The sequence below is a fragment of the Equus przewalskii genome, chromosome 8, assembly GCF_037783145.1.
Source record: "Equus przewalskii isolate Varuska chromosome 8, EquPr2, whole genome shotgun sequence".
Classification (NCBI taxonomy): domain Eukaryota; kingdom Metazoa; phylum Chordata; class Mammalia; order Perissodactyla; family Equidae; genus Equus; species Equus przewalskii.
Window position 1 is genome coordinate 36,105,588 of NC_091838.1, and position 26,528 is coordinate 36,132,115.

Here is a 26,528-nt window from a genome sequence, read left to right on the forward strand (position 1 = left end):
GCTCAAAATCACTAATCATTAGAGAAATACAGACGTCTACAGAAATTTGTCAACACATATATGCTATTCATCCTTCCAACCACTGCAATTCGATTTCTCCTCAAAACTGTCTTCCCTTTGGTTACTCTACTTCTCCACACTTATAGACATACAGATATATTTGTTACCTGTGTTAACTTTAATGTGTAAGTGACAAAGCTGAATATGAAATTCAACAAACAACTTCAAAACAAGGAAGGACTTATAGAGGTAATGTTCAAAGAGAAAATATTTGGAGATCTTGGTAAAATTGTGGCCAGAACACAGGTACTAGAAAAAAAGTGTAATTGTGTATGGTAACTAGTCTTATTGTGGTTATCATTTTGCAATGTATACAAATATCGAATCACTATGTTGTACACCTTCTGTAAGTAAATTAGCTGTTAGATAAACAATATTATATACTGCTTTTCTCAGACACAACTTTTAAGGGTTTACAGAATATAATCTAGAGCTATACAAACTTGACAGGTTTTCTTAGAAATAACTTTTTAAGAAGTCATTCATCTTTGTTTACATCTTTACAAAATTTTTTCCCTCTACGTATTGCCCTAGTATTACAGTAAAGTAGAAAGACTCATCACTATGGTCCTACTACTCACCTGTTCCAAAAATTGAGTACAAAATTACGTACCAAGCAGTAGGTTACCACCCTGACACAACTATTTTAATATCTTCCAGCCCTATTTGATTCTTCTAATTACACACCCTTTTCATAGCTGTAACCCTAAAATAGACAATGTTGGGGCTGGCCTGGTGGTGTGGTGGTTTAAGTTCATGTGCTCTGCTTCAGCAGCCCAGGGTTTGCAGGTTCAGATCCCTGGTGCGGACCTATACATCACTCATCAAGCATTGCTGTGGCAGCATCCCATATACAAAGTAGAGGAAGATTAACATGGATGTTAGCTCAGGGACCATTTTCCTCAAGCAAAAAGAGGAAGATTGACAACAGATGTTAGCTCAGTGACCATCTTCCCCCCCCACACACACACACACAAAACAGACACTGTTGTACTCTATTTTTGTTTGCTTAAAAGAAAATTTCTGATTCTAAAACTTACAAATTTATAAGAAACCACTGAAATCTTCTTTATACTTAAGAATGCATGTTCTACTTCTGATTTCATCAAAATAGAAGAGTAGTCAGGAAGATTTCCAAAATACATTTCCATGTAATACTGATGACAATATCTTGTAAAACATTTCCTTAAGAGACGAAATATATATAATAGTTATAACAGATAACATGATAAGCATTCATTAAAAACACTAGCTGTAAATAGATCAAAATGTTTATATTATTTGATGGTAAACTTATGGATGATATTGTTTTTATTATCACAAGGCAATTTTCAAAAAACGTTCTAAACTGCACATATTAAAATTCTCAATGTTTCTCCAGCTTGAGTCCCAGTTACAAAAGGAACATGAATAAGTGCTCCCCCTGCTGGCTACATAAATAGTTCCCCAAAAGTAACAGCTGTGGTTAGAAGCTAATGAACATTTTAAATCAAATCACATCAAAAGACAATGATACTTGGACTATGAACTTCAGAGCAAGTTAACAAGATATCAGAAAACAATATGATATCAGAAAACAAGATATCATGTGTGGCGTCAGCATCATAGTGGAGTGAGCTCTTACTTTAAACTATCCCCTCTAAGAAACAATGAAAAGTACATTCATATTCCAACAGAAGACATACACACAACACAAAAGATGCCTGAAAGACCCACACAGTCATATGTCTGAAAGGGGAGGGTCTTGAGCCCCTCTAAGGAAGTGGAGAGAGGTAATGAGCTTCTCTTAATCCTGAAGGGCAGCAACCTAGGGACTGTGCGTGGCTTTGAAAGGAAAGGGGGTGCTGGTGGCCCTCCACGGCAACATCATCACTCTCCGAGGGTCCTCGGTGCCAAGGTGAAAGCCCCACACATAAGTGACTAGTTACTGCAGGGGTGTCTTCATCAAGCTACCACCCCAGGAGAACGGATAGGGCAGAGCAAGAAGCCACTGAGATCTTGCAGGAGAAAGAACACGTCCCTCCCCCCTGCCCGGCACCCCAGTTAAAAGCAGCAGCTAGGAGCTGAGTTGTAGATCTCAGCAGGCTCAGACTGCACAGGTCTTGACGCCAATAAAGTGGCAGCAGGCGGAAGTGAATCAAATAGTACCACTATGCAAAAGCACAAATCCATGCCACACAGCAGTATGAAAAAATATACTAAATTCCCACTCCAGCAGGAATATGACAAGTACCCAGAAATCAATCCTGAGGCATAGAAATCTATAATGGAAATGCCACAGAATTCAAAAAAGTTATCATTAAAAGAACTCAACAAGTTACAAGAAAATGCAGATAGTTCAATGAATTCATGATCTTCTTCACAAAAAAGATTTAAAATATAAAGAAGAACCAATCAGAAATATTGGAGATGAAAACACAATGCATGAAGTGAAGAATATGGATTCCCTGAACAATAAAGGTGATATTATGAAGGAATGAATCAGCAATGTTGAGGACACCAATATAGAAATGCTTCAGATGGAGAAGGAAAAAGAACTAACACTAAAAAGAAACTAAGAAATTCTCTGAGAAATATCTGACTGAATTAGGAAACGCAACATAAGGATTATAGGTACTCCACAGGGAGAACAGAAGGAGAATGGAGCAGAAAGCATGTTCAAAGAAATAACAGCAGAAAACTTCTCAAACATGGGGAAGAAGCTAGAAATGCAAGTGTAAGAACCCAAAAAAATCTCATAACTATCAACATAAAAAGACCCACTGTAAGGCATATAGTAGAGAAACTGGCAAAAGTCAATGACAAAGAAAAAATACGAAAGGCAGCAAGGCAGAAAAAAATAACTTACAAAGGAACCCCCACCAGGCTTTCAGTGCATTTCTCAGCAGAAACCTTACAGGCTAGGAGAGACTGGAATGACATATTCAAAATTCTGAAAGACAAAAACTTCCAGACAAGAATACTCTATCCAGTGAAAATCTCCTTGAGATATGATGGAGAAATAAAAACTTTCCCAGATAAACAAAAGCTAAGGGAGTTCATCGCAATAAGACCACCCCTAGACAAAGTCCTCAAGAAGCCCCTCATATCTGATAAAAAAGAAAGAAGTTACAAAGCCCTAATTAAGGAAGTGAATAGGTAAACAAAATCAGAAAACTGTAGCTATCCATCAGAATGTATTAGCAAACTCAAATAAAACATTAAAAATACAGGGAAGGAAAACACCAAAAATAACATAATCTTGACATTTTACCCACAAACTTTCAACACAAGATGGAATAAGATGTGAGGAAAACAACTTAGGAGAGGAAGAGGAAAGGAACTGAATTGGTTTGGTCTATGGAAGTAAGAGGCCATCAGAAAACGGACTATCTCATCTACAAGAGTTTGAATACAAACCTTATGGTAACCACTAAACAAAAAAGCAGAACAGAGAGACAAATAATAAATAAGAACAAAACAAAGAAACACAACATAAAAAACTACGTAACTTATTGGTAGACGAGAAACAAAGGAAAGGCAGGAGAACTGGAAAATGAGTGATAAAATGGCAGCATTAAGCCCTTGTGTCTTGACAATCACCCTAAACGTAAATGGATTGACTTCTCCAATAAAAATGCACAGAGTGGTGAGATGGATTAAATACCAAGACCCAACAATATGCTGCCACCAGGAGACACATCTCAGCTCTAATGACAAACACAGGCTTAGTATGAACAGATGGAGGACAATATTCCAAACTAATGGCAAACAAAAGAAAGCCAGTGTTGCAATACCTATAGCAGACAAAGTAGACCTCAAGATATGACAGGTAAAGAGAGACAAAGAAAAGCGGCATATAATGATCAAAGAGACACTCCACCAAGAAGACATAACACTTATAAATATCAATGCACCCAACACAGGAGCACCAAAGTACATAAAGTAAGTATTAACAAACCTAACGGAAAATATTAATACTAACACAATAATAGTAGAGGACCTCAACACTCCACTCACATCAATGGATAGACCATCCAGACTGAAAGTCAACAAGGAAACAGTGGAATTAAATGAAAAGCTGGACCAGTTGGACTTTAAAGTTTTTGTTTGTTTGTTTTGTTTTTTTTTTTTTTTAAGATTTTATTTTTTCCTTTTTCTCCCCAAAGCCCCCCGGTACATAGTTGTGTATTCTTCGTTGTGGGTTCTTCTAGTTGTGGCATGTGGGACGCTGCCTCAGCGTGGTCTGATGAGCAGTGCCATATCTGCGCCCAGGATTCGAACTAACGAAACACTGGGCCGCCTGCAGCGGAGCGCGCGAACTTAACCACTCGGCCACGGGGCCAGCCCCTGGACCAGTTGGACTTTAATAGACATACATAGAACACTCCATCCAAAAACAGCAGAATATACATTCTTCTCAAGTGCACATGGAACATTCTCAAGAATAGACCATAAGCTGGGAAAAAAGGTAAGCCTCAATAAATTTAAGAAGATTGAAATAAAAACAGGCATCTTTGCTGTCAAAATGCTATGAACCTAGAAATTAATTACAAGAAAAAAGCTGAGAAAGGGACAAAGACATGGAGACTAAACAACACATTACTGAACCAATGGATCACTGAAGAAATTAAAGGAGAAATCAAAAATATCTGGAGACAAATGAAAATGAATATGCCATACCAACTAATATGAGATGCAGCAAAGGCCATATTAAAAAGGAAATTAATTGCAATACAGGCTCATCTTAACAAACAAGGAAAACCACAAATAAAAAATCTCTAACTACACCTAACTGAAGTAGAAAAATAACAACAAACAAAGCCCAAAGTCAGCAGAAGGAGAGAAATAACGAAAATCAGAGCAGACATCAATGCAATTCAAACAAAAAAAGGCAGCAGAAAGGATCAATGAAGCAAAGAGCTGGTTCTTTCAGAAGATAAACAAAACTGACAAACAGCCAGACTTACAAAGAAAAAAAGAGAGAAAGCTCAGATAAATCAGAAACGAAAGAAGAGAAACAACAGATACCACAGAAATACAAAGGATTATGAGAATACTACACAAAGCTATATGTCAACAAAATGGACAATCTAAAGAAAATGAATTCTTAGACTCTTACAACCTCCCAAAGCTGAATCAAGAAGAAATAGATAATCTGAATAGATCAATCATAAGTAAAGAAACTGAAACAGTAATCAAAAGCATTCCAAAAAATGACAGCCTGGGACCAGACAACTCCCTTGAGAATTCTACCAAACTTTCGGAGAGGATTTAGTACTTATCCTTCTTGAGCTATTCCAAAAAGTCAGGGAAGATGGAATGCTTCCTAACACATTCTACAAAGCCAACATCACTTTGATACCAAAGCGTGACAAGCACAACACAAAAAAAGGAAAACTACAGGCCAATATCGCTGATGAATATAGATGCAAAAATCCTCAACAAAATACTGGCAACTTGAACACAGCAATATATCAAAAAGATCATACATCATGATCAAGTGGAATTTATACCAGGGGCAGAGGGATGGTTCAAAATCTGCAAGTCAATCAATGTGATACACCACCTTAACAAAATGCGGACTAAAAACCATATGACCATCTCAATAGATGCAGAGAAAGCATTTGAAAGGTCCAACAGCCATTTATGATTTTAAAAAACTCTTAAGAAAAGGGGGATAGAAAGCAATTACCTCAACATAATAAAGGCCATATATGACAAACCCACAACCAACATCATACTCAATGGGCAAAAACTGAAAGCCACGCCTCTGAGAACAGGAACAAGACAAGGATGCCCACTATCACCACTCTTATTCAACATAGTACTGGAGGTTTTGGCCAGAGCAATCAGGCAAGAGAAAGGAATAAACAGAATCCAAATATTGAGTGATGAAATGAAACTCTCACTGTTTGCAGATGACATGATCTTATATACAGAAAACCCTAAAGAATCCATTGGAAAACTATTAGAAATAATTAACAACTACAGTAAAGTTGCAGGGCACAAAGTCAACTTAAAAAATCAGTTGCACTTCTACACTAATAACGAACTTACAGAAAGAACTCAAGAATACAATTCCATTTACAATCGCAACAAAAAGAATAAAATACCTAGGAATAAACTTAACCAAGGAGGTGAAGGACTTCCACAGTAAAACTATAAGACACTATTGAAACAAACAGATGATGACATAAAAAGGTGGAAAGAAATGCCATGAATATGGATTGGAAAAATAAACATAGTTAAAAGGTCCATACTACCTAAAGCAATCTACAGATTCAATGCAATACCAATCAGAATCCTAACGACATTCTTCACGGAAATAGAACAAAGAATCCTAAAATTCATATGGGGCAACCAAAGACCCCAAACCGCTAAAGCAATACTGAGGACAAAGAACAAAGCTGGAGGCATCACAAGCTGTGACTTCAAAATATACTACAAAACCATAGTAATCAAAACAGCATGATACTAGTACAAAAACAGGCACACAGATCAATGCAAGAGAACTGAAAGCCCAGAAACAAAAACTGTACATCTACGGACAGCTAATCTTCAACAAACATGCCAAGAACATACAATGGAGAAAAGATAGTCTCTTCAATAGATGGTGTTGGGAAATCTAGACAACCACTTGCAAAAAAATGAAAGTAGACCATTACCTCACACCATACACAAAAATAAACTCAGACTGGATCAAAGACTTGAAGATAAGTCCTGAAACCATAAAACTCCTGGAAAATAACATAGGTAGTACACTCTTTGACATCGAATTTAAAAGAATCTTTTCGAATACCATGTCTTCTCAGACAAGGGAAGCAAAAGAAAAAATAAACAATGGACTTCATCAGACTAAAGAACTTCTGCAAGGCAAAAGAAACTAGGATCAAGACAAAAAGACAACCCACCAGTTGGGAGAAAATATTTGCAAGTCATATATCCGACAAGGGGTTACTCTCCCTAATATATAAGGAACTCACACAACTGACCAACAAAAAAACAAACAGCCTGATCAAAACATGGGCACAGGACATGAACAGACATTTTTCCAAAGAAAATATACAGATGGCGAATAAGTACACAAAAAGATGTCCAACATCACTAATCATCAGGGAAATGCAAATCAAAACTACATTAAGATATCACCTTACATCTGTTAGAATGGCAAAAATATCCAAAACCAAGAGTGGCAAATGTTGGAGAGACTGTGGAGAAAAAGGAACCCTTATACACTGTTGGTGGGAATGCAAACTGGTGCAGCCACTATGGAAAACAGTATGGAGAGTCCTCAAAAAGTTAAAAATAAAAATACCTTACGACCCAGCCATCCCACTACTGAACCTAAGAACCTATCCTAAGAACCTGAAATCAGCAATTCCAAAAGTCCCATGCACCCCTATGTTCAGCGCAGCATTATTCACAATAGCTAAGTCATGGAACCAACCTAAGTGCCCAGCAACTGATGACTGGATAAAGAAGCTATGGCATATATATGCAATGGAATACTACTCAGCCATAAAAAAGGACAAAGGCGTTCCATTCCCAACAACATGGATAGACCTTGAGAGTATTATGCTGAGTGAAATAAGCCAGACAGAGAGAGACAAACTCTGTATGACTCCACTCATAGGTGGTAGTTAACACACAGACAAAGAGAACTGATCAGTGGTTACCAGGGGAAAGGGGGCATGGAGGGATGGCACTAGGAGTGAAGTCGTGTACCTACAACATGACTAATAATGATGTACAACTGTAATTTCACAAGGTTGTTAACTATCATAATCTCAATTAAAAAATTAGTAAAAGATATATATATAAATTTTAAAAAAAAGATAACACTATAACATTACACTCACAAATTCAACAACTTAGAGGAAATCAGCCAATTCTTCAAAAACCACAAACTTCCAAAACTCAACCAGGATGAAAGAGAGAACCTGACTAGACCAATAACCATTAAAGAAATTGAATTTCAAGTTTAAAAGCCCCTGAAAACAAACCACTAGGCCCAGATGGTTTCATTATAGATTTCTAGCAAACTTTTAACAAAGAATTAACATCAATTTTATACAATATGTTCCAGAAAATAGAACAAGAAAGAACATTTCTAAACTCATTTTAGGAAACTACTATTATCCTGATACTAAAGTCAAACAAAGACAGTATCAAAAAAGGAAACTACAGACCAAATATCTCTCATGAACTTACACGCAAAAAAACTCAACAAAATATCAGCAAAAAGAATCCAATAATGTCTACAAAGAATTATACACCAAGTGGGGCTTATCCCAGGTGCACAAGGCCAATTCAACATTCAAAAAATCAACCAATGTAATCTACCACATTAACAGGCTAAAAAGAAAAACCCTATCAACTGGTACAGAAAAAGTATATAACAAAATATAATATCCATTCAGCAAATTACAAATAGAGGTAAATTTCCTCAACTCACGAGTATCTACCTAAAAACCTATAGCTAACATCATACTTACTCAAGAAAGAACAAATGCTTTCCCCCTAGGATCAGTAACATGCAAGGATATCTGCTCTCATCACTCTTATGTGATATGGTATTGGAAGTTGTAGCCATTACAATAAGGCAGGAAGGTGGGAAGAGGGTGGTGGATTTCAGAACACAGATTGAAAAAGAAAGAAGAAAACTACAGAGACATGATATTCTATGGAGAAAAATCTCAAGAAATCTACAAAAATAGCTAGTACTGATAAGTGAGTTTGGCAAGGTCATATGATATAACATCGACGCACAAAAATCCATCCATTTCTAAATACTAACAATAAACATGTAGAAACTGGAATTAAATACACAATAAACAATCACTCCAAAAGAAATTAAACTTAGGTATAAACTTATGAAAACATTCATGGCACCTATATGCTAAAAATTTCAAAATACTGATAAAAGAACCCAAAGAAGGCCTAATAAATAAAGATGCTCATGGACTGGAAGACTCACGTAGCAAAGATGTCTATCTGCCCCAAATTGATCTATAGCTTTCCTATCAAAATTTCCTATCAAAATTCCAGCAAGGATTTTGTAGAAATAGACACATTTTAAAACTTGTAAGAAAATGCATAGGCCGTAGAAGAGCTAAAACTATCTTGACAAAGAAGAATTAAGTGGGAAGTCGCTCTATCTGACGTTAAGGCTTACTATATAGCTACAATGATCAAGACAGTGAATTTGACAAAGAGATAGACACACAGATGAGTGGGACATTTTAGAAACGCAGAAATACACCCACACATATTTGCTCAATTGGTTTTTGACAAACATGCAAAAGCAACTCCATGGAGGAAGGAACAGACTTTCAATATGGCAACAGACAACTGAACATCTATGGGCAAAAAAAAAGAGGATCCCAACCAAACCCTCACACCTTAAACAAAAATTAACTCAAGATATGTCACAGACTTAAATGTAAAACATTAAACTATAAAAGTATTAGGAAAAAATAGAAAATCTTTGGGTTCTAGGGCTGGGCAAAGAGTTCTTAGTATTGATAGCAAACGTACAAACTATAAAATGGATATTGTAAAAATTAAAAATTTTTGCTCTGAGAGAACATATTTGGTAACAAGATACCCAATAAAGGACTAGTATCTAGAATACTAAAAAACAAAAACTTTCAAAACTCAACAGTAACCAAATAAAACTAATTTAAAAATGGGTAAAAGACATGAATAGATATTTCATCGGAGAGGACAGAGGGACAGCAAATAAGTACATAAAATCATGTTCAACACCATTAGCCATCATGAAACTATAAATTAAAACCACAGTCAGTTATCAGCACACACCTATCAGAGTGGTTAAAATAAAAAATGGGATGGGTGGGGCCAGGCCGGTGGCACAGTGGTTAAATTCGCACATTCTGCTTTGGTGGCCCGGGGTTCCCAGTTCGGATCCTGTGGACCTACACAATGCTTGTCAAGCCATGCTGTGGCAGGCATCCCACATATAAAGTAAAGATAGGCACGATGTTAGCTCAGGGCCAGTCTTCCTCAGTAAAAAAGAGGAGGATTGGCAGCAGATGTTAGCTCAGGGCTAGTCTTCCTCAAAAATAAATAAATAATTAGATAGATAGATAGATAACAAAAAATGGGATGGGCAAACTTCCAGAATAAGAGAGTAAGGATCTCTAATAACCCACTCCTCCATGGAAAGGAGTGAGAACATTAACAAAAAGAGTCAAAATCTAATTTTTCAGAAATCTGGAAATTATCCATAGACTACATACATAACCAGAGGCAACGATCTGAATAGCGTTTACTCAAGTAAAACAGCTGAATCTCTCGAAAAACAATGAACTTTGTGGTGTTTTAACTTGCTCTAGTCTCATGCCCCCACTCTAGCTCCACAGTAGCCTTGAAAAACAGCAGCCATGTAACCAGGGTAGTAAACTGGCAGTGTAGCAGAGAGCAAACTGAGTTTGGAGCTCTTCAAATAGCCCTGTCTCTCCAAAGTTATCACTATCTGACCCATTTGGCAGCTCTTGGGAAAAAACTTATTCACAGGACTTATCATAATTTGACCAAAGAGCTTATCATAATTTGACAATCAGAGCTCACTCAGGGAAAAAGTCCTATTCCCAGGGCATTTGTCTACAACAATTAGCAGTAATTTATTAATACTGCAGTGGCCTACTTGCAATAGGCAATTGTATACTTTAAAAACAACTGCATACTTTAAAAGGATGAATTTATTATCTATGAAATTGAATCACACATTGCCAGTGGGACTTTAAGATCGTACAACCACTCTGGAAAACAGTTTCTACAAAACTAAATATCCAGTTACTATATGACCTAGCAATTACACTCCTGTGCATTTATCTTGGAGAAATGCAAACCTATGTTCACACCAAATCCTGTACACAAGTGTTCACAGCAGTTTTATTCATAAAACCCAAAAACTGAAAACAGCCCAGATGTCCTTTAACAGATATAATGTTAAGTGAAACAGGGGTACATTCATTCCATGAAATACTACTCAGCAATAAAAATGTACCAACTACTAATACAGATAACAACTTGTATAAATCTCCAGAGTATTATGCTGAGTGGCAAAAAAAGAAAAACAATCCTCAGAAGTTACGAGCTGTATGACTCTATAACATTATTGAAATGACACATTTTTTAGAACAGTGAACACATTAGTGACTGACAGGGATTAGGGGTAATGGGAGTTACTGGAAGGGAGTGGGTGTGATTATTTTTATAGGGATCCTTTTATAATACAGTGCTGATGGAACTGTTCAGTATCTGGACTGTGGTGGTGGATATATGAACCTACAGGTGATAAATTTGTATAGAACTAAATATATACACACGTACATCTAGGGAAATTTGAATAAAATAGCTGGACTGCATTAATGTCAACATATTGATGGTGACATTGTACTACAGTTTTGCAAAATATTACCATTGGGTCAAACTGGGTAAAGGATACATGAGATCTCTCTGTATTAATCTTTACAACTGTACGCGATTCCACAATTATCTCAGTTTAGAAAAGTTATTGTTTCACAGGGACAGGACTAAGTGCAGGAAGAAGTAGGGCAAGGGATCACTAGTTTTCATGAGAAACTTTTTTGTACTACTTTACCTTATCTACAAGCAAATATTATTTTGATTAAAAAGAAAATACTTTTTCTTTTAAATGAAGTATATATGTGAAGTACCTGACTTATAGAAAGTCTTCCATTAGCTCTCTTTCCCTTCCATTTTAAGGATAGGACAACCTCTAGACCAAGATGTCAATACTAAATAGTATAATTCTGAGAAGTAGAGTCACCAACAAGTCATCCAATGGGATTACCAAGGGCTAAAATTGGAACCATAAGGTACTCCTACCAAGGTAACTATGAGAGAATCTCCCATCATTACTAAACAACTTTAAAACAAAGCCCTCTTCCTGTTTCTTGTTCAACAAGTTAAAGAAGTAATTTCAGGGAAATCTAGACGTAAAGTAGTAGAGGATGTACAATAGCTTCAACCTCATATAAAAATTTCTTTCACTATCATGGTGTTTTATTAGTAATTGCTTTCATTATCACTAACATTAATTGAGTGCTTATATGCTCAGTATATCATCTCATGGATTCTCATCATTTAATCCTCACATCAACCCTGCAAGATAGGTATTATCCCCATTTATAGACAAACTACAACTTAGAAATGTTAGGTATATTGCCCCAGTCAGAGAGCTTGTAAGCAATGTGTCAAGATTCTCCCCCATGTATTCTAATTCCAGAAATAAACATTCTAGCCACTGATTCTGCATTACCTCACTTTAACAAAAGTGACTACCAATAACTATCACATGCACCTTCCACACAAAGTTACCACCAGCTGAGTTTCTGATTGGGCTCTGAGTAGCTGGGAATTCACTTGGACTTTTAAGTCTCAAGCCCACTCACTTTATCAGAGTCACTAGCCTCATCCTAATCACAATGTTTCCCCTGCCATTCTGCACTCTATGGCCAACTACTTCAGTGTTGCCTTTCAAGCATTAAGACTCCTACCCTTCTACCAACTCATTTTACCAACCCACAGGGCTACCATAAACAGACCCCAAAATGAGAGAAGCACCCTTCATGTTTTCTTATTACATGTCCTCCGTCAATGCTGGTAAACACTCTTATTCATTTGTTAGCCCTCTACTCTCACACACACTCTTACATGCACACATACACATACCTACACACAATCACACACATGCATGAGTTCCATACCCACACGTTCTTTTACCTTTCCATGTCATCATCATAGCTCAAGTCATCACATCTTCCCCTGGGTTAAAATCAATGATTGTAAAAATCAGCCAGCCTCCCATCTACTGGACTCTCCTTCCCTACAGTCTCAGAGGGAAAACGTTCCCATTCTCTAAAACTAACCCCTTTCTGTACCAGAATCCAATCTTGTAGGAAAGTACAAGGTTGGTCCTTCCTCCATTGGCTCCAGTTCCCTCCCGCTTCAAAGAAGCAAAATGTTTCCCCTCTTAAAAAAGAAAACACTTTTCATTTGAAGTATAGCCTTAGTGTACTTTTCAATTCAAACTAACACATACATCGTACTTAAGACCTACTTGCCATTTAATATACATTTAATATACACTGTATTTAATATCTAACTTGTCCTTGTGATTATGCAAGAAGCACCAAAAATACAATAAGCTTTTGTGACAAGGACCCAAAGGATTAGAAAAGGAGGGTGTCATCAGGAAGATATAATCTTCCTTCATTTCTCTTTTATGATCTTGCCAAGATACAGTTTTCCTTTCAGCATGAAAAGAGTGTTGAGAAGGCAGAGAACCATAATTCAGTTTGAAGAGGCAAAAGGAACTGTGAAAGTGAGGGGAGGATCAGGAAATCTCAAAAGGTAGCAACTGGTAGAGAAAAACAGTATTTGTGGTCATTCTTGGCTATTTAGCAAGTAATGGGAGAACACAAGGCATAAAGAGGAAAAAAGAATAACCAGCACTTGAAAGGACAGGGAGGGGGCTGAGGCAGGAGGGAGGAAACTGCTAAAATACTCCCAGCCTTTGAGCAAGTAACTGTCCTAATCTCCCTGGGGCTTAACTTTCACAAATCTGTATATCCTGATATCAGTTAAACAGCAACAAACTCTCCTTAACTTCCTCATTTTTTGCAAGTTAAACTTTTGAGTCACCATTGATTCTCCCCTCTTCTTTTAACTTCAGGTGCCTAAATCTCATCCTTTTAGAATCCATCAATTCAGTCCTTTCCCAATACTGTTCCCAAATCTACCACATTAGTCCATGACCATACCACCTTTCATCTTAAGAGTCCAGAAAGATGTATGTGGTTTGTCCAAAATTGCAAAATTAGTTGTATAGCTGAGGCTGGTACATAAGTCTTCTAACCAAGGTATTTCTCTATGTTTCTTCATATCTAGAATACTTCCAAATCTTTTAAATTAGTTCCTATTTCATTCATTCATCAGATATTTATGAAGCATCTAATATGCACAAGACACTATAGCAGCTGTTCTGGGGGACATGGGGTGAAGGCATAGTCCCCAATCTTACAATGGCCACATTATAAGTGAACAAAAGCATAGATACAAGTAAACCTAATATAAGACATGAAGTTATAAGAATGATACAGACAACTTTTCACAGGAATACAGAATAAAGTTTATTTACAACTGGGATGATTAAGGACAAGGTGGGATTTGAGGTGGGCCTTGACAGATGATTAAATTTTCAATAAGCAGAAATGGAAGAAACAGCATCACTCCAAACCAAAAACATGAGCAAATACCAAGAGACAAGAAAATACAGTGAAAATAATTGTTTACCTTGAAGATAAATACTAAACAAAGTTGTAAAGTTAAGGAATAAGGCATGGCCACATTACAGAAGAGACAAATAACAGGTTATGAGCCTGAACAAAGCAAAGTCTGGAGCTGACTACCCACATTCTTCAGTTAACTGCTATGTCACCTTAGGCAAATTACTTAACCTCTCTGGTGTGCCTTAGTTCCCCCATCCACAAAATAAGACCAACAATAGTACCTATCTCATAGGACTGTTGAAAGAATTAAACGAGTTAATACATATAAAGCACTCAGCATAGGGTAAGTCCAAAATAAATAATTATGTAGGCAATAAAAAGTAAAATGATGCTTAAGCAGAGGAATAACAATATAATTAAAATGGCATCTAAGAGAAAGTCATCTCAGAAGATGGAATGGAAGCATGCTACCTCATACCACATAAACACTCCAAGCATGAAGTACTTTGGGCCTGACCTATGGTGACAGAAATGAAAAAAAAAACTCCTGGGACAAAACTATTGTGGTAGCCAGCCGCCACAATGGCTCCCTATGATCTCCACCTCCTGACTTTCTATAGTCCTCTATAGTACCCCCTCACACTCTACCTACATGAGGAACAGAATAGGACAGAAGAAATAGTATATCACTTCTGAGATTATGTTATATGTCAGGGCCTCTTTCTTAGTTGTGCGCTCTCTTGCCTTTGGCAAAGCCATTTGCCATGCTATGAGCGTCCTTATGGAAGTGGAAGGGAACAGACACTTGCCAATAAGCACATGAGTGAGCTTGGAAGTGGATGCTCCTGACTCAGTGACCCTTTGACTCCAACTATTGGGAGACCCTGAGCTAGAACCACTCAGTTGAGCCATTTCCAAATTCCTGACCCTCAGATACTGTCTAGGAAAATAAACATTTGTTTTAAGCTGGTTTAGTTTTGAGACAATCTGTTACACAGCAATAGATAACTAATACAACTACTGAAAAGAAAAACTGATAAGGTCTTGAAAACTGATAGAACAAAGAGGACAGAAGTGAGTATCAAGTCAAAAACACTAAGATTTCTAAGTCAGACTGTAGTGTAAGTGACATTAAGCTTTGGATTGCTGAAGCATCCATTTCAAAGACATCCATCTTTAATAAACATAGTGCCAGCTGTATGACAAAGCTACTAGCAAAACAACCAGATAAGGATCTAGGCCACGCCCACCCATGAGGTTCCCTCTTTCAGAAAGCCCTGGGTAACCTAGATAACTGACCACTTGACTGACCCCACTTCTCTCTTCCAGTGCCCTAATTCCTGCTCTTACGCTTTAAATTAGCCAGTAAAGAGTGAACCCTTGAAACTTTAGACATGCCATCCTCAGATAGGGTCTGCCCGCCCTCTCTCTCCACTCAACCTCACTGTGTGGCCCCTGGCTGTGCAATGTACCCTCCTGGACCTATGAGTAATAAATCTTGTTCCTCAAAGTTCCCTGCTGTTTTCTGCTGAAGTGCATCCTACAATCATAAAAAGAACCACAAGGTCTGATCCAGCCACAACATTGGTGGGGGGGTGGGGGGGTGGGAGGAGGGAGTATCTGTGGGAGCTTGCTACAAGTAATATGGCCCAGATGAGTGCCTCCGGCATTCCTAGCCAAGAGCATCACTAACAAAAGATCAACACAACACAGGAAGAACTGTTAGGGCCTAGTGGACTAAAGGTGAGAAAATGATGATTTCATGACACACTAAGTTTAAACTGAGTTCAAGGAAAGGTCAAATACAGATCTGAAAGTTATCTATATGGCAGTGACACAACATCAATGAGATTGATTACTTATTTCCTTAAACTTGTTAAGGAAGAAAAAGCACAAGGTCAAAAATTAGAACATGGCAGGAAGACAGTAAATGAGCAGTTACAAGTCAGGAAGACAATCAAGGTAGCAACAGTCATGGATGCTCCAAAAAAAATAAAAGACAATAGTAAATGTGTCAAATGTTATAGTGACAAAGTAAATAACTTACATTGGGTTTAATAATTTCCTTGATTTTCTTTCACATTTTAATATTTCTGAAATCAGGATGTGTCTTACAATTGATAGGTATGTGTGTCATAGGTTTCTTTTACTCTCTAAAATCTCTTACAAAATTGGGTGTGTCTGACAATCCATGATATCCTAGAAGCAAGGAAGCATAGGAATGTTAAGGAAGTTGAACCAATATATATGGAGTATTTTTTCAGCAAGTTTTTTGGTAAAAGGAAAAGGAGTCAAGAAAGGAGGCACTAGGTTTGCTTTTTAAAGTTCGTTTCAGTAGGATGAGACAAGCATATTTCTAAGAAAGAAACTTAGAAATAGCTTTAAAAGGTGAAATACACACGCCAGCACAAACAATTCACAGAACAAGGAGGATGTACTCACGAATACAGCTGCAATCATTTAAGTATCACTCAGGCAGCATTCCCTACACACACACTCCGTGCCCAAACACTGCGGCAGACGTTGGTCTATACAGACAGACCCACAGCAGTCAGCTTCAGACTCCTCTCCCACCGAAGCAGGAAGAAAAAGATTCAGAGAAAGTTTAGGGGAGAAAGGAAAGTAGGGCAACAGAGATATCTGGGAAGAAATGGCAGAACCATTCCATACCAACCACTGCCTTGGCGCGTTGTACGAGTGAGTGAAAAAGAGACACAGAACTGACAAACGCCAGCGAGGGTAAGTATATCTCACACGCTCGTCCCAGAGTCCACCCCAATCGTTCACTTCGTCACCCCTATGGCTGCGACGCCTAGCCTCTCCCAAGGAAGTGACTCCGCGGCCCGCCCTCCGCATCCGACACGGATGGCGCGGCCCAGACAGCGGCGAGGGGTTCAATCCGCACAAGGCGCAGGAACCAACCTCAGGGGCTGAACCCGCGACGCGGGCTCTGCCCACGCTCACGGACTGAGCCGGCCGCCACCTCGCCAGAGATCCCCGACAGCACAGCGCCCGCCTCTCGCCCCTACTAGCCCCGCCCAGCCACGCGCACCCTGCGCCCTGCGAGCTCGGCCGATAAGGAGGACAGAGTGGGACTCTCCAGCCCGCGGGGCTCCCAGGCGACCGCTGGAGACAGCGCGAAGAAAGCGCGCTCGGCGTGGCGCCGGCTCCCTGCTCACAGCCTACCTTCGGGCCGCAAGAGCGACCGCCGCCGGCCATGTCCACGCGCACCGCCTCCCCGAGGGGCCGAAAGGCTGCGCGCCCCCGAACCAGCTCGACGCACCACACCGCGCGCTGCAATTGGCGGGCTCTTGGGCGGGGGGCGGGGCTTTCCAGGACGCACCGCCCTAACAGCGCAGCGCGCCGAAGCGCGCGCTGCGATTGAAGGGCGCTCGGGCGTGGGGCGGGGCTTCTCTGCCACCCCGCGCTTCCTAGGCACAAGTGGGCTATCTTGGCTGGGTTGCGAGCTTGGATAGTCGAGTTCAGATTGGCTGTCTGAGACCGGAAAGGGTCTTCGCTGCTTGTGCCGCTTCCTCGCTAGGGCCCAAGATCTTGGGGAGCACGCTCCGGGCATGCCGCATCTCTGGCCGTCGGGCTTCGGGTGGAGGAGCTGCTGTGCAGGTGCCTCACACGGGGGTCAGCCCCCAAGTGGTGTTTTTCAAATAAAGGTCATATGTGGTCTGTTTTGTCAGGCAACAAAGGACCTTAAAGAAAAGTAAGATGAAAACTCGAAGTAGGCTACGAATTCAACAATCAATACTTCAGGAATGGTTGTAACTGTTGATAACTGGAGAAAGGAGTGATATTTCCCCCTATCTATGGGGGATGGGGGAGTGAGGGGAGGAACGGTTTAAGTATCCAGAGCCCAAATCATCAAATTTAGGAGACATCAAAATCGCCAAGATTTGTTATAATATGGATGACTGGACTTGGGTTCTGTAGGTCTGGGATGGGGCCAGTGAACATGTATTTCTGACAAGTTCCCAGATGATGTCATTGTTGCCGGTACGCTAACTCAGTACTAGAGACAGCCACCATTCCTAATCCCACAAATCAGTATATTTATGTGTCTCAGGCCTTGGAGAAGTAGATTTAAAAGGAAGTTCAATTTGGCAGGGAGCTGAGACTGAGTAGAAACTGAATTCGGTTACAAATTCCTAACTAAATAGGCATATTCTATAATGAAGGTATCTATCGTAGAAAAAACTAAACAATGATTCAAGCAAGTTGAAAAAGTGTTAGCATGGCGAGAAGGAAAGGATTCTTAGTTGCACCCTCAAAAGTATGATAGAAGTGGAGTTTGGTCTTCTGCTTCAAAAGCAGTTTTTGTGCCTCTGTAAGAATACACTTTTGCAATTTATCCATTTTTGTTCTTCCCTTTCTAATTCCTATTCTTTCATCATCTTGTGTTTGAGTTCCGGTGCTTAAAGCCACAAATACTTAGTATATAGTAAGATGTCCACTCTGCAATAGTTGAAAAAAATGAAAGAAGAAAATATTAGCTTGAGGAAGGCATTATTGCTAATACTATTACTATCAACACTTAGAATAAGATAAACTAGATTCTAAATGTAGTTGAGGATTTAGAATATTGGGCTTTTGACTAGGACTCCACAAAGAAGAAGGATTTGCCATTGTTGCCTCAATCTGACCTTATGAGACAGCTGACCATCTTAGTATGTCTACACCTTGGCTCTTATTTTTATGTCTGCAACCAGACTTCTCCCTGCTTCTCCAGCTGTTGCCCCATTACAGTCAGCGCCACTTGACTGTCTGAGAGGCTCTTCAACCTAAATTTTTCTCTTCCCAAAATAGCTCCTTTTCAGAATTCTCCATCTCAGTAGTGGCACTGACATCCGCCCAGTAGGTCATGCTGAAACGTGCGAATTTTTGTGAACTAAAAGAGAGAGAAAAATTCTCTCTTAAAGTTTCATCTGTCCCACCTCCCATGTATAAATCTCTTATCTATCCATTACCCACTACCATATTCCAGGCCACTAATATCTTTTGCCCAAACTACTCAGTAACTTCCTAACCATTGTCCCCTAATCCTCTCTTGCCCCCCATACAATCCATTCTCCACGCAAACATTCCAGTGAGGTTTATGTTCTGCATAGTAGCTTTCCTTCAGTTGTCAGAAGCACCTGAGGGACTCAGGGTCTGCACATTTGCTACTCCATTTGCCTGAAAGGCTCTGACCTCCCTCTGCCACTCCAATTCATAGGCAGCTGGTGAAAATTGTTGAAGCTGGGAGATGGATACATAGAGGTTTGTCATATTATTCCTTCCTCTTTATTTTGGCTTGAGGAAGATTAGCCCTGAGCTAACATCTGTGCCAATCTTCCTCTATTTTGTGTGTCGATTGCTGCCACAGCATGGCTGATGAGTGTTGTAGCTCCACACCCGGGATCTGAACCCACGAACCTGGGCCACCAAAGCAGAGCATGCCAAACTTAACCACTATGCCACCATGCCAGAGGACGATTAGCCCTGAGCTGACATTTGCCACCAACCCTCCTCTTTTTGCTGAGGAAGACTGGCCCTGAGCTAACATCCATGCCCATCCTCCTCCACTCTATATGTGGGATGCCCACCACAGCATGGGTAGACAAGCAGTGGGCAGGTCCACACCCAGGATCCGAACCAGTGAACCCCAGGCCACCAAAGCGGAACGTGTGAACTCAACCTCTGCACCACTGGGCTGGTGCCCCATCTTCTACTTTCGATAATTTTTTTTTTGAGGAAGTTTAGCCCTGAGCTAACTACTGCCAATCCTCCTCTTTTTGCTGAGGAAGACTGGCCCTGAGCTAACATCCATTCCCATCTTCCTCTACTTTATACGTGGGACGTCTACCACAGCATGGCTTTTGCCAAGCAGTGCCATGTCCGCACCCGGGATCTCAACCGGTGAACCCCAGGCTGCAGAGAAGTGGAATGTGTGAACTTAACTGCTGCACCACAAGGCTGGCCCCTACTTGTGATAATTTTGAAAATAATAAATAAAAGTTTTAAGTTGAGATTTTAAAAAACAGAAAACAGAACAAAGAAATCAAAAAAACCCTGACCCTGATCTCCTTATTTTCCCTGAACTCCTAGAGCTGAGCCTCCCTCTTCTTCACTTTCATGGACCCTAAGCTCCTTTGAAGATGTTATAATAACCATAATCTAAATAATTATTATAATTATTTACCATCCGGCTCCATCTCTGTACTGTAAGGTAGTCCTATTTCTATCCTCAGCACTTAGCACCGTGTCTTCTGCATACAAAGCACTCAGATAAATATTTGCTATGAATGAATGAATGAATGAACTAAAAATTATTAAATAGAAATAATTTGCCTAAGTAAGTAAACTTGCTTACTTGCACAGCTAGTAAGTGTTTAGGATTAGAACTCATGTGTGACACAAAGGTTCATATTTTCTCCAGTATACCATTCATAACAGAGTATAATTATGAGGAATTTTCAATTTAACATATAGACTCAGCAAAAGTGAATGATCTGTAAGAAAGATAAGTCTGTGCTGGGATGGACCTTTAAACTTACACAGTTTTGTCTTACCTCATCAGCAAATATTCAATGTCAAAACTCCAAAACAAGTGGAAAAATCTTTCCTTTAACATTTTTCTAGTCAAACTTTTTGGACTAGTTCTTGCTTTGCAGATATCTGTGGGTTTCACTCTACTTACAATGATCCTAATGATTCCATGAAGGAGCTGTGGGGTTCTGTGGTGAGGGTAAGAGTCAAAACAGGGTCTCTACTGCATGACCAGGGCAGCTCTTCCATTTGTTTTAAAAATAAGGTGAGATTTCATTTAAAGAAAGATCTATTTGGGGGAGAAATGTTTGAATTCTACTGGTCTATATCCTTTTCTAGCCTAGTAGTTAAGAGTGCACTGGGATGCAAATGAATCAGATTTAAATGTGAAAAAAATCCAACTGTAAAGGTCTTAGAATAAAACATGATCAAATTCATTTATAATCTTAGAGTAGACGGAGCCTATGACTCAAAATTCACTACTCATAATAGAAAAGACTGATATTCAACTACATAAAAACCTTAATTTATGCATGGCAAAAACTACAATAAGCAAAATAAAAGACAAATTACACAATAGGAAAAATATTTGATATTCTTCTCATATCAAAAGAATAATCCCCTACAGTATAAATTACTCTTGGAAATCAGGGAAAAAATGACCAACAACCTGATGGAAAATGGGGAAAAGAAATGTTCACAGAAAAGGGGACACAAATGGCCCTTATACATATGAAAAATATGCTACCTTAATCATAATGAGAAATGCAAATTAAAACTGCACACCTAAAATAGTGGCTAAAATCTAAATCCTTGACAACACACACTGAGATAAAGACATGCTTATATATTGCTAATGGAAGTGCAAAATCATACAACCCTTTTCAAGGGGAAGTTGCCAATATTTTTCAAAATTACAAGTGCATTTACCCTTTTAAGAACTATCTCACTTCTGGGAATTGATTCTACAGATATACCTGCACACATATCAAATGATGTGTGTATAAGGATATTTGCTGCAGGATTTTTTACAATAGCAAAGGCTATAAAGAACCGAAGCACCCATTTATGTAAAGGAGACTAAGTAACCAATGGTATACGTTCACAATAGTCTCTAGGATATACCAAGTAAGAAAAGCACTAGATACAATAGAGTTATTAGTGTGTTGCCTTTCTAGTGTAAGAAAGCAGGGAAAGGCTATATATTTGTATTTGCTTGTGTCTGCATGAAGAAACACTAGACATGTAGAAAAAAATAAAAGTTTATTTTATGTAGAATTTTATTCTATATGGAGGGGAGGAACCAGGTGATTGGCATGATGGAAACAAGACTTCTCCATCTATCCTTTTATATAGTTTTGATTTTTCAACTGCACTTATTCAAAACAACAGATTGAAAGATTAAGAAAAAATGTGCACTATCTTCAGGAATGACGATGGTTGCACAACTCTAAATATAGTAAAAACCACTGAATGGTACACTTGACAGGGTGAATTTTATGGTATTTTAATTTTATCTCAATAAAGCAGTTATAAAAAAATTTGGTCAGGGACTGATAGCATGAGCATCATGTGGGAAATTATTAGAAATGCAAATTCTTAGGCCCCATCCCTGACCAACTGAATCAGAAATTTGGAAACTGACAATCTACTTTGATATCCCCTCCAAGTGATTCTGATGCATGCTCAACTTTGAGAACCACTTGACAAGATGCAGTTACTAGGGGGTAACAGGTTCTTGTGCAGTGGTAACCTAAAACATTTCACTAGGACATCCATGCACTCAGGGTGGGAAGAGAAGTCCTTCTCAGTCTTACTTTAACCATGAACAACAAGAATATCAATAATAATAATATCTAACATTTCTGTGTGTAGACACTGTATTAGTCCTTTTACATGAAATGAAAATAGTGCCTAACCTCATAAGTTGGAACATGCCCAGGCACATGGTAAGTGCTCAAAAGATGTTAGCTGTTGTTATTGTTATGTCAGATTTATTTGTTATTATTTATTATTATTAAGTATTACTTATTGATTTTTATTATTTACTTAAGATAATCTTTTTTAGCATCTTTCTTTTCAAAATTTTTTGAGATATAATTGACATACACTACTGTATAAGTTTAAGGTGCAGAGCATACTGATTTGACTTACATACATTCTAAAATGATTGCCACAATAAGTTTGGTAAATATCAATCATCTCACATAGATATAAAGAAAAAAAAAGAGGAAAAGAAAAAAATGTTGTTTTCCTCATGGTGAGAACCCTTAGGATCTTCTCTCTTGAAAACTTTCAAAATATACATTTCTAGTACTTGTTTATCTTATCACTGGAATTTTGCACCTTTTGACCACCTTCATCTAATTCCCTCTCCTCCTAGTCCCCCCCATTCTGAAACCACGAATCTGATCTTTTTTTCTGAGTTTTTCTTTTTTAGATTCCACATAGAAGTGAGATCATACAGTATTTGTCTTTCTCTGCCTGACTTATTTCACTCAGCATCATGCCCTCAAGGTTCATCCATATTGTCCCAAATGGCAGAATTTCCTTCTTTTTATTGGTGGAATAGTATGCCATCATATGTGTGTGTGTATATATATATATATATATATACACATACCATATCTTCTTTATCTATTCATCTGTCGGTGGATGCTTAGGTTGTTTCCATGTCTTGGCCGTCGCAAATGATGCTGCAGTGAACATGGAGGCACAGACATCTCTTTGACACAGTGAATTCATTTTCTTTGGATATATACCCAGTAGTAGAATTCCTGATTATATGGTAGTTCTATTTTTAATTTTTTGAGGACTCTTTATACTGTTTTCCATAGTGGCTGCACCAGTTTGCATTACCACCAACAGTGCACAAGTGTTCCCTTTTCTTCACAGCCTAGCCAGCGTTTCTTATCTCTTGTTTTTGATGATAGCCATTCTAACAGGCATATCTTATTGTGGTTTTGATTTGCATATCCCTAATGATTAGTGATGTTGAGCACCTTTCCATGTACCTGTTGGCCATACATATATCTTCTTTGTAAAAATGTCTATTCAGGTCCTTTGCTTGTTTTTCAATTGGATTATTTGTATTTTGGATATTGGTTGCATGAGTTTTTTTTTAAAAGATTAGCACCTGAGCTAACATCTGTTGCCAATCTTTTGTTTTTTCCTTTCTTCTCCTCCCCAAAGCACCCCCAGTACCTAATTGTATATTCTGGTTGTGAGTGCCTCTGGTTGTGTTACCGAACCTGAAGTGAGATCGCTCACCCGTTGCACAGCAGGCCAATCTCTGACACTGGGTGTGGTGGAAGAAAGTAGGAATTTTATTTTTTGCACAGGGCTGAGCAAGGAGAGAGAGCAGCTAACGCTCAAATCCCAAACTCCCCGAAAAGCTAAAAGGAAGGGTTTTTATTTGGGGTTTTAGGTAGGGGAGGGGAAGCATATGGCCTTGCTGGTCGGAGCTTTCCCACCAGCCTGTCTTTGGCCTTGAGAGGAGGAAGCCTGTGACCTTGCTGGTCAGCAGCTTTCCCACCAGCCCATATCTCTTTGCGGGAGGAGATAGTCCAGGTGCTTGTCCTTGACGGTGTCTGTCTCCATGGAGGATAGTGGATTCTGGAGCCAGGAAGCCAGAGAGTAAGCAGGGAATGAGTGTTTGGTTTTAACTCCGTATATGCTGGGTTTAATGTGGGGAAACTGATATCAGGGTCGATATCAGTTGTGCTATGTGGGACACCACCTCACATGGCCTGATGAGCAGTGCCATGTCCATGCCTGGGATCCAGGCCAGCAAAACCCTGGGCCACCGAAGTGGAGCATGCAAACCTAACCACTTGGCCTTGGGGCTTGCCCCTGGCTGCATGAGTTTTGTACATGTTTTGGATATTAACCCTTATCAGATATATGACTTGCAAATATTTTTTTCCCCGTTCTGTACGTTGTCTTTTCATTTTGTTGATTTTTTTCTTTTGCTCTGCAGAAGCTTTTTACCTTTATGTAGTCCCATTTGTTCAGTTTTCATTTTGCTGCTCATGCTTCAGGTGTCCTGTCCGTAAAATAATTGCCAAGACCCATGTCAGGGAATTTTTTCCCTATTTTTTCTAGAAATTTCATGGTTTCCAGTCTTACATCTAAGTCTTTAACCCATTGCAAGTTAATTTTTGTGAGTGGTGTAAGATAGGGGTCTGATGGCATTCTTTTAGATGTGAATATCCAATTTTCTCAGCACCATTTATGAAAGAGACTGTCTTATCTCCATTGAGTATTCTTGACTCCCTTGTCAAATATTAGTTGAAGGGGCTGGCCTGGTGGCCCAGCAGTTAAGTTCGCACATTCTGCTTCTCAGCAGCCCAGGGTTTGCCGGTTCAGATCCTGGGTGTGGACATGGCACTGCTTGGCAAAAGCCATGCTGTGGTAGGCATCCCATGTGTAAAGTAGAGCAAGATGGAAATGGATGTTAGCTCAGGACCAGTCCTCCTCAGCAAAAAGAGGAGGATTGGCAGTAGTTATCCCAGGGTTAATCTTCCTCAAAAAAAAAATTAGTTGGTTGTAGGGACCAGCCCAGTGGTTAAGTTCACATGCTCTGCTTCAGTGGCCCGGTGTTCACAGGTTCAGTTCCCAGGCATGGACCTAGCACTGCTTGTCAAGCCATGCTGTGGCAGCATCCCACATATAATAGAGGAATATTACCACAAATGTTAGCTTGGTGACAATCTTCCTCAAGCAAAAAAAGGAAGATTGGCAACAGATGTTCTCTTAGGGCCAATCTTCCTCACACACACATACACAAAAACATAGTAGTTGATTGTATATCTGTGGGTTTAATCAGGGCTCTCAATTCTGTTCTGTTGGCAATGTTCTGTTTTTTATGCCGGTAGCATACTCTTTTGATTACTATGGCTCTATAATATAGTTTGAAATCAGGAAGTGTGATGCTTCTCGCTTTTTTCTTCTTTCTCAGGATTACTTTGAGTGTATGTGGTCTTCTGTGGTTCCATACAAATTTTAGGATTGTTTTTCCTACTTCTGTAAAAAGTGCCGTTGGAATCTTGATAAGGATTGCATTGAATATAGATGGTTTTGAGTAGTATGGACGTTTAACAATACCTTTCCATTTTTTTGTGTTTTCTTTGTGTCTCTCATCAATGTCCTGTAGTTTGCAGTGTAGAGATCTTTCACTTCCTTGGTTAAATTCATTCCTAAGTATTTTATTGTTTTGTATGCTATTGTAAATGGGATGGTTTTCTTTTTCAGATAATTCATTGTTAATGTATAGAAACGCTAGTGATTTGTGTATGTTAATTTTGTATCCTTCAACTTCACTGAATTTGCTGATTAGATCTAACAGTTTTTTGGTTGAGTCTTTAGGATTTTCTATATATAAAATCATGTTATCTGCAAATAGAGGCAATTTTACTTCTTCATTTCCCATTCTGATGCCTTTTATTTTTTTCTTTCCTGATTGCTCTGGCTAGGAATTCCAATACTATGTTGAATAAAAATGGTGAGCATGGGTATCCTTTTCTTATTTCTGATCTTAAAGGAAAAGCTTTCAGCCTTTCACCACTAAGTATGATGTTAGTGTTTCACCACTGAGTATGATGTTGGCTGTGGACTTTATTATGTTGAGGTATACTCCTTCTATATCTAGTTTATAAAGAGTTTTTA

General features: G+C 38.9%; 1 protein-coding gene across 33 annotated transcripts in view; it reads right to left on the reverse strand.

Annotated features, from left to right (window-relative positions):
- SPIDR (scaffold protein involved in DNA repair) overlaps positions 1-17,657 on the reverse strand; it is a 472,184-nt gene extending 454,527 nt beyond the window's left edge. For 14 of the 33 annotated variants that reach the window (XR_011543433.1, XR_546115.2, XR_011543432.1 and 11 more), the window contains exon 1: positions 17,511-17,629. Coding sequence is in view for 16 of the 33 variants with exons in the window: in XM_070631667.1 (XP_070487768.1) it covers positions 17,511-17,543 (33 nt within the window). In the remaining 17 variants the exon portion in view is untranslated. Of the gene's footprint in view, positions 1-16,371; positions 16,390-17,246; positions 17,355-17,510 lie in introns of those variants that run through there. The other 19 variants (XM_070631682.1, XM_070631681.1, XM_070631676.1 and 16 more) reach the window with 8 other exon arrangements.
- Positions 17,658-26,528: the final 8,871 nt, after the last annotated feature.